This window comes from Stomoxys calcitrans, chromosome 5 (genome assembly GCF_963082655.1).
Source record: "Stomoxys calcitrans chromosome 5, idStoCalc2.1, whole genome shotgun sequence".
In the NCBI taxonomy this organism is placed as follows: Eukaryota; Metazoa; Arthropoda; class Insecta; order Diptera; family Muscidae; genus Stomoxys; species Stomoxys calcitrans.
This window is the reverse complement of record NC_081556.1, coordinates 10,125,417-10,132,791: the sequence shown is the minus strand read 5'-3', so window position 1 is coordinate 10,132,791 and position 7,375 is coordinate 10,125,417. Positions and strand designations below refer to the sequence as shown.

Below are 7,375 nucleotides of genomic sequence, written 5' to 3'. Positions count from 1 at the left end.
AACTCTTCGATTAAAAATACAACATTGTATGAGACAACTAAGAACTGAGTTAAACAGATAACAGATACAAAGACAACGGGATGAGTAAATGTAAAAAGTGAAATTAGTGCACGCAAAGTTTATTGAAATAATAGATAAATTTTTGTGCTCTTAAAAATTTACAGCAAATGTCAAGCTTATAAGTGTTGGTAATTATTTTATTTTTCTTCAAAAGCAGACAGCAAGCTCATTTATCTATATTCACAAGCGCCACCAACCAGTCGAATATAATCCTCTTACAGGGTTGCCATACTTGCCGATTTTTTGTAACAAAAATAGCAATTAAATAACGATTTTCTCAAATTTTGAAAAGGAATTTTTCTTTTCCAAATCAATTATTAAACAAAACAATAACGAAGAACATAATTTTTCTGTCTACCTCTGTATGTATTGGGTTGCCCAAAAAGTAATTGCGGATTTTTTAAAAGAAAGTAAATGCATTTTTAATAAAACTTAGAATGAACTTTAATCAAATATACTTTTTTACACTTTTTTTCTAAAGCAAGCTAAAAGTAAAAGCTAATAACTGACAGAAGAAAGAATGCAATTACAGAGTCGCAAGCTGTGAAAAAATTTGTCAACGCCGACTAAAAAAATCCGCAATTACTTTTTGGGCAACCCAATATATTCTTGATCGTCGTAAAATTCCTAAAATATCTGCCCTTCCATGTCCGTTTGTCAATCATACTACAGTCCTTAAAATTTAATGTATGGAGCTGAAATTTGAAGCAGATGATGTTTTACAATAGGCAGTTTATGTTAGATTATGTGTTGATAAAGCTACCCGGCTTAGCTAAGACTCCACGCCAAATAGGGTTAAATTGGGCCATATTTAGGCAAAGTCGCCATAAAGACGATCTCGTGATGAGATTTTTTGAGCTCATTTAAGGCGTATTTTTTTTTACCCAGGTTCCAACTATTTTCGTGGTGGTGGGTAAGTAAAGTTTGGCTGTAATTAAGGTGCTTACTATTTATCCTTAAACTATGCGTTCTATTGTTTAAAAGAGGTTCCGATTTTTTTTATCGAATTTTAAAGTAAGAGTGCCGATATTGCCGATTTTTTTCGCCAAAACTGCGGATTTTCCTCAAAATTTTTTTGCCAGTCCTGTCCTCCTCTCCTAATTGACTTGAGAGAGAAAAAAATTGGGAGATGAAATTTCGAAAACAGCTGTTTTGCTTCAGCTGTTTTATTTACTTCTACTTCGTCGTCATGAATGATGCGGTGGTCTGCCTGATACGCCTTTAGATAAAGATCCTACTTTTATGAAGCTATAACTCTATGATCTAATCGAGAAAATTTCGATACGACAGCTTTCGAGTTCAATGCGTGACGAAATCTCATTCGATACAAAAGTGTACTCGATAATCGAAACATTCGATAGTTTTAATAATAAATATCGATACTATCGTTAATTTCCCATTGCCTATATATAAAACGAAAATGAGAAGTAAGAAGGAGATGGATTTATATAGAAGCAATCTCAATGCACAGACCAAATAAAACAAAGGTTAATAAAGCCAGTTGGAATTCATGAGTAAAATCATTGCACAAAATCAGATGAAAAAAACTTTCAGTGTCGAATTGCTTAGTTTTGCAAAAAAATTAGCTTTTGCTATAGAATCCATTTGAAAAATATCGATCGATATTCAGCGAAAAAATTAAATGTCGATAGTGCCATCGATTTTTTGCCATCTCTAACTCGATCCCGTATTCGGCAATTAGGCCGCAGTTTAGCAATTGTGGACTCTTTGATCAAATTTGGCGGTTGTCATTTTTTGGTACCCGTTATCCGTTACTCGCCAACCATAAACACAATTTGGCACCATCAAACTTTACTCCTTTACATATCAACTCTGCACCAGAACCTATTGTTTGGATTCCACGATAAAAAAATTCAAGTACCGCAAAATCATACCACCAACTGTGTGCTAGTTTTCTTTTTTATAATTTTATTAAATTTCCAAAATGCTATGAAGTGTGAACGTATATAAACTGACTGTTGTTGTATGGATTTAAACTAAAGAAAATGATGTGCAACAATTGCTTGGCATCAATTGTTGTTGTGAATTATATAGGCTTAATCTTGAAGTGCAAACCAATGAGTGAGAAAACTAAACATTTAAGATCCTGCACCAAATAGTAAAAACAGCGTAAACCTTCGGGATCTTTGGAACGATTAACATCAACGAGGGAGCCTGTTTTTGAGGTAGTGAACGAGATGTGCTCATCGCCAATGACAATTTCCAATTCCTAGAAGGAACAAATAAAACATTAATTATTAAAACAAACTATTGCCATCGCCTGTGGTGTTACTGGCACATACCTGTCTGCCCACGCGATCTGGTGGTGGCCAGGGTGAATCGTCTTCCGCCATAATTTCCGAGTCTAAAATAATACGCTTCAACTCTTCCATTACCGCTTGATGTACAAAAGCCTCCTTGCGAATCATGGTGTCATTTTTGTAGTTCGAGTTGTTGGCATAGCGTAGTTTGCCATCCGGCCGAAACTCAAATTCCAAAAACTCATGGCCAAATTTACCCTTGTGGCCCACATAGTAACGTAAGTAGAAATCTTCTGTAGACATTTTGTTTGAGATTTTTTTTCTGTAAATTTATATAAAGATTTTAGTGTGGTTTATGGTATTTATTTTTATTTTATATGCTGGTGTTAATACTTTTGCTACACGGCCAAAATGCGCTTTCACATAAATGTCAAAATGTGGTTGTTGTATGGGTGGGTGAGTTGTGTGTAACAGCGTTGAGTTTGGGAGTAGCAAATTAAGAAAAGTGCTGCCAAGTTTGGCTTGTGTTAACATAGAGGAAATGGGCTGAATTAAATCGGCAAAGCGTTTTGGTGGTTAGTTAAAAAACGTAAATGAAATTAAAAAGAAAATTTAAATCTTATTTTAAAACAGCCATGGGAAAACACTCACATGCACCAGGTAATATGAATTAAAATTTTGAGGAATTTTTCCACATACATAAATAGTAGTAATTTGTTTATTTGTTTTTTTTTTTTTTTTTTTAGGTCGTCCGTTCCGTATGGCAGAACGGTACTATAGTACCACAGAAAGAAAAATGTTCATTACATTAATGATTTTGTCATGAAATTTATGAAAAAAGCTTTAATTACTTCCCAATGACACTTTTCATAACATTAATGAAATACGTTTCATAAATCTCAAATCAATGAGACATGTCATAACATTCATGAAAATCAAACATATAGTTTGAAACATTTTCTTAACATTTATAAGCATTTTTCATAACATCTAAGAAAACATTTCATAAAATTTATAATAATTTTTTTATTATAGTCATGAAACCCTATTTTGCTGTTTATGAAATGTTTTTATTATATTTATAAAAATAAATATAATGAATATATTTTACAAATAATATGAATTCCGCTAGAAAAATAAAAGCAAAAGCTTGGATATTTTATATTTAGCTAAATTTATGAGAAAAAAAAATAGTTGAACATAAATCTAGGTACTTTGTTGTTGTAGAAGTTTGTCGTATTCTATCTTTCGTCTGCATGATTCTGTTGAGTGTCAAGACACAGGAACTCTGCGACTAAGATGGGGTGCGTCCACAGGGATCTGGGTCTCAGTCGATTGGGTCTGGCTGGGCAGTTAAACTGCTACCGTGTCTGCATGAATGTTGTCTAGACCTGCTTGGTATGCCGCTTGATCTAGAGGTTCTCTCTTGTAGCGCTGAACCTCACGCTCTAGATCATGTAGATCTACCTTAAGGCTTCTGGGCAGTGGATATCTATCCACAAGATGATGATTTGGATGGTCTCTGCGATAACAGCCCAAAAGGTATTGCTTAGACAGCATGTAGTTATGTCTTCGCACTGGTAGGATCTTTGTCTCCTGATGGAGGTGGTCTACATGAGAACTGAGGAGACAGCCCGTCACAGTTCGCAGGGCGGCATTCCGATAGATCTGAGTATTATCCCACTGCGTGTCACAACGTTGACGAGGCCACACTGGCGCTGCATAACTTACCACAGACCGACCAATTGCTTTGTACGTGGTCAACAAGGTTTCTGTCTGCACCCCAAGTGCTGCCAGCAAGTGACTTGAGGACCTTTTTTCTACTTTTGACTTTATTACAAATAGCTGTGGCATGTGGGGAAAATGTGTAAGAGCTGTCTAATGTGACGCCAAGTATTTTGCGACACTTGATGGTCGGAATCATTTCTCCATCGACCATCATAGTCAGCTCAGTATTCACGCGTATTTGTGGCTGAAGAAGAAGAATGAAATATGCGGCAATATTCAACCTATCGCAGATGTCAACAATGGGTGGGGGCCTGATGCCATGATCGTACAATCGTCCGCATATGATACGATCTCTATGCCGTCTGAAGGGGGGAAATTGAGTATAGGTATAGGTTAAACAGTGCCGGAGATATCACCCCATCTCGGGGAACTCCCTGTTTCACTCTACGGTGCTTCGACTTCTTATTCCTTAATTCCACAAATAACTGGCGACCATACAGATAATTCGCGACCCAACGTTTCAGTCCTGGCTGGAGCGACGTGTTGGCGATGTCCTCAAATAATGATGGCATGACTGATCGTGTCGAATGCCTTCGATAAATCCAGTGCCACGAGTACTGATTGAAGCCACGGCAAATGTGTGCGGTGATGACATGCAAAGCTGTTGTTGTGCTATGCAGTCTTCGAAATTCTCCTACAAGGCTCGCGAGGAGTATTGCCTCAAGCGTCTTTGCTACTGGTGATAGAAGGGAGATCGGTCTGTACGACTACCCCAAATTCGGGTCCTTTTCAGGCTTCAGTAGCGGGATCTCTGCTCATTTTCCGGACAACGTGAACTATAAGAGTGTTCAAAGACAGGTTGAGGACAGTAGTAAGGTACTCAACTCCAGGTGAATCCAAATTCTTCAACATCTTCTTCGGGATACACAATTATTGGGTTGCCCAAAAAGTAATTGCGGGTTTTTAAAAAGAAAGTAAATGCATTTTTTTAATAAAACTTAGAATGAACTTTAATCAAATATACTTTTTTTACACTTTTTTTCTGAAAACAAGCTTAAAGTAACAGCTGATAACTGACAGAAGAAAGAATGCAATTACAGAGTCACAAGCTGTGAAAAAAATTGTCAACGCCGACTATATGAAAAATCCGCAATTACTTTTTGGGTAACCCAATAATTGACGGTTGAACAACCTGGCTCATCTCTTCGGATCAGTCACGGTTATTTCGCCAAAAGTGACTGAGGTCCTCTCATCAATAGTAGACCACAGCTTGCCTACACCGGTGCCTATGTTAAATTGCTCCAAGTGTTCCAGCCACAAATTCCGCTTATGTTCGTTCCAGATTCAGCTCGCTGATTCTGGGTTTAGTGGGGTCCATACAACGAATCCCACCACTCTTGTCTGCGAGTACCACTGCCTGCGCCGGGAAATTGGGCCGCACTTGGGGTATTCGACCGGCTGGTATAAAGCGAGCGGCTGCTGCGTTAATGATGTCTCGGAATTTCCTCTCGGCCTCTAGCATATCCGAGGGGGGTGGCAGTTCACTGAAGCGGCGATTGGTATACTCTCTGAAGCCAGCCCAATCGGCCTCCTTCTGATTGATACCCTGTACCACAGTGGTCGTGTAGGGTATAAAAACATCTAGTTTTGCTGAAATGTTTGTGAAAATCTATTTTTCGATATAAAAAAATTTCACGAAATTTTCCACGAAAATCAAATTTTGGCCAATTCATTCCCGTCAATTGGTTGAAGTGACTCAAAATGTTGGCATTGCTGCATATTGCTTCAATGACCTATATTGGAATTGTTTGATAACCGTTGCCAAGGACACAGAAAAATGTAAAAACTTTTTCACAACAACATTTAACCCACATTCACCTTAAAAATGCAAAACGAGAAGAAAGATAAGGTAAGGAAACGATTGTATTGTATAAATGCGTCTAACTCATATTCCGATATTTTCTTTGCCGGAAGAACAAACGCACCATTGCCTATGTCGAAGAGGTGTTCAGACAAATCCAAGAGAAACCCGATGTTACCGATATAATGATCCTAAATTCTAAGGGAAATCCCATTAAGACCACCATGGAAATGTCAGCTGCTATACAATATGCCGGTCTATATGAAATATTGCGTGACAAGGTTACCATGGGCTTGCAGAAAATTGATCCAAAAGATGATATAACCATGCTAAGAGTGCGTACTACAACCAATGAAACTCTCATTGTGCCAGATGGTAAAATAACGGTAGTGGCCATACAAAAGGCCCGTGATCGTTATCACAATGAATGATGGTAGAGTTGTAAAACAATAGCGAAAAGTTTTTAATAAAAGTTCTATAAAAAATATATGTATGTAGAACATCATTTTCCTTGCACCACAACTATGGTGAAATCTTCTTCCGGGGCTACTAGATATTCACATTTTTGGGTCGCCACTCTCAAAAATGCCAAATCATTTGTACAATCTAGATCTCGTACCGCACTACGTGCTGCCCCTACCAAAATGCCATTTATCAATTTATTTATGCTCGCTGATATGACATTGTCATAGGAGGTGGCCGCTATGGTGCCATTGGTATTGTTGGCTATCACATATCCTTGGGCATGCCTTATAATACGTTGCGTATTTTCCGAATTTTGTTTTATGATGTCATCCAAAGAGGCCTAAAAGATGAGATTTACTTTTGAATTTCATAATTGTTTGCTGCAGGCTTTGGGTTAATTTAAAAACTTACCATTTTTGTTAATAAAAAAATTGGAAAAAATCAATAAGGGACAAAATAAGGAGCTATTGATGTTTGTTAATGACTATAAAAAAAGATATTTCAAAGCCTTCTTGAAAATCAAACTTCAAGTTATCAGAGTGTCATAAAATATCTGTTAAATATTCAGATCTAGAAACCTTGTGATTAAGTTGGGGTGCAAACAGAGGGGTCTGGTGATAAGAGAAGTAGGATTTGTCTGGGCAGTTAAACAGGTCACCTGAGTCGTGGGGTCCCACATTACAATCGGGACACACATCCCGCACGTTGGCATCAATTCTAGCTCTGTAGGGGCCGAGGCGGCTTCATCCGACCAAACGCAAACCAGAACTACTCTGGTTTGCCAGGGGAAGACAGGTGGAATGGATGGCCGCCGTTCTCCAAAGACCGTTTATCCCTGTAGCTATTCACCTCATCTGCTACTGCATCTACATAAATGTTAGATATTCAGATCTAGGAACGCTGTGACTAAGATTGGGTGCAAACAGAGGAGTCTGGCGATAAGAGAAGTAGGATTTGACAGCAGTTAAACAGATCACGTGTTTCGTGGGGGGGTCCCAGG

At 37.9% G+C, this 7,375-nt stretch overlaps 3 protein-coding genes across 4 annotated transcripts; 1 reads left to right on the top strand and 2 right to left on the bottom strand.

Moving 5' to 3' along the window:
• Nucleotides 1-1,969: 1,969 nt before the first annotated feature.
• On the bottom strand, nt 1,970-2,788 carry LOC106081234 (protein mago nashi). The gene is made up of 3 exons (XM_013243062.2): nt 2,715-2,788; nt 2,364-2,643; nt 1,970-2,290 (listed from the first exon to the last, which is right to left on the bottom strand). Exons 2-3 carry the CDS (start codon nt 2,622-2,624, stop codon nt 2,108-2,110), a joined length of 444 nt encoding a protein of 147 aa, XP_013098516.1. The 5' UTR covers nt 2,625-2,643; nt 2,715-2,788; the 3' UTR covers nt 1,970-2,107.
• Nucleotides 2,789-5,851: 3,063 nt separating this feature from the next.
• Nucleotides 5,852-6,397, top strand: LOC106081235 (dynein light chain roadblock-type 2-like). Its single transcript, XM_013243063.2, has 2 exons — nt 5,852-5,958; nt 6,024-6,397. The coding sequence occupies exons 1-2, from the start codon at nt 5,935-5,937 to the stop codon at nt 6,339-6,341; spliced, it is 342 nt and encodes a 113-aa protein (XP_013098517.1). The 5' UTR covers nt 5,852-5,934; the 3' UTR covers nt 6,342-6,397.
• On the bottom strand, nt 6,370-6,870 carry LOC106081236 (dynein light chain roadblock-type 1-like). Of its 2 annotated transcripts, none has more exons than XM_013243064.2 (2): nt 6,787-6,870; nt 6,370-6,715 (listed from the first exon to the last, which is right to left on the bottom strand). In XM_013243064.2, exons 1-2 carry the CDS (start codon nt 6,787-6,789, stop codon nt 6,413-6,415), a joined length of 306 nt encoding a protein of 101 aa, XP_013098518.1. In that variant the 5' UTR covers nt 6,790-6,870; the 3' UTR covers nt 6,370-6,412. The 2 variants fall into 2 exon arrangements, 1 of the variants encoding a protein (XP_013098518.1); XR_001220334.2 differs by having other exon boundaries at nt 6,623-6,732.
• Between the last annotated feature and the right edge of the window lie 505 nt (nt 6,871-7,375).

Excerpts from the sequence above, each read along its gene's own strand:
- LOC106081234 (XM_013243062.2), bottom strand. The coding sequence starts at position 2,624 with ATGTCTACAGAAGATTTCTACTTACGTTACTATGTGGGCCACAAGGGT. Across the intron at positions 2,291-2,363 it reads CAGATCGCGTGGGCAGACAG|GAATTGGAAATTGTCATTGG; the intron begins GTATGTGCCAGT and ends TGTTCCTTCTAG.
- LOC106081235 (XM_013243063.2), top strand. The coding sequence starts at position 5,935 with ATGCAAAACGAGAAGAAAGATAAG. Across the intron at positions 5,959-6,023 it reads AAAACGAGAAGAAAGATAAG|AACAAACGCACCATTGCCTA; the intron begins GTAAGGAAACGA and ends CTTTGCCGGAAG.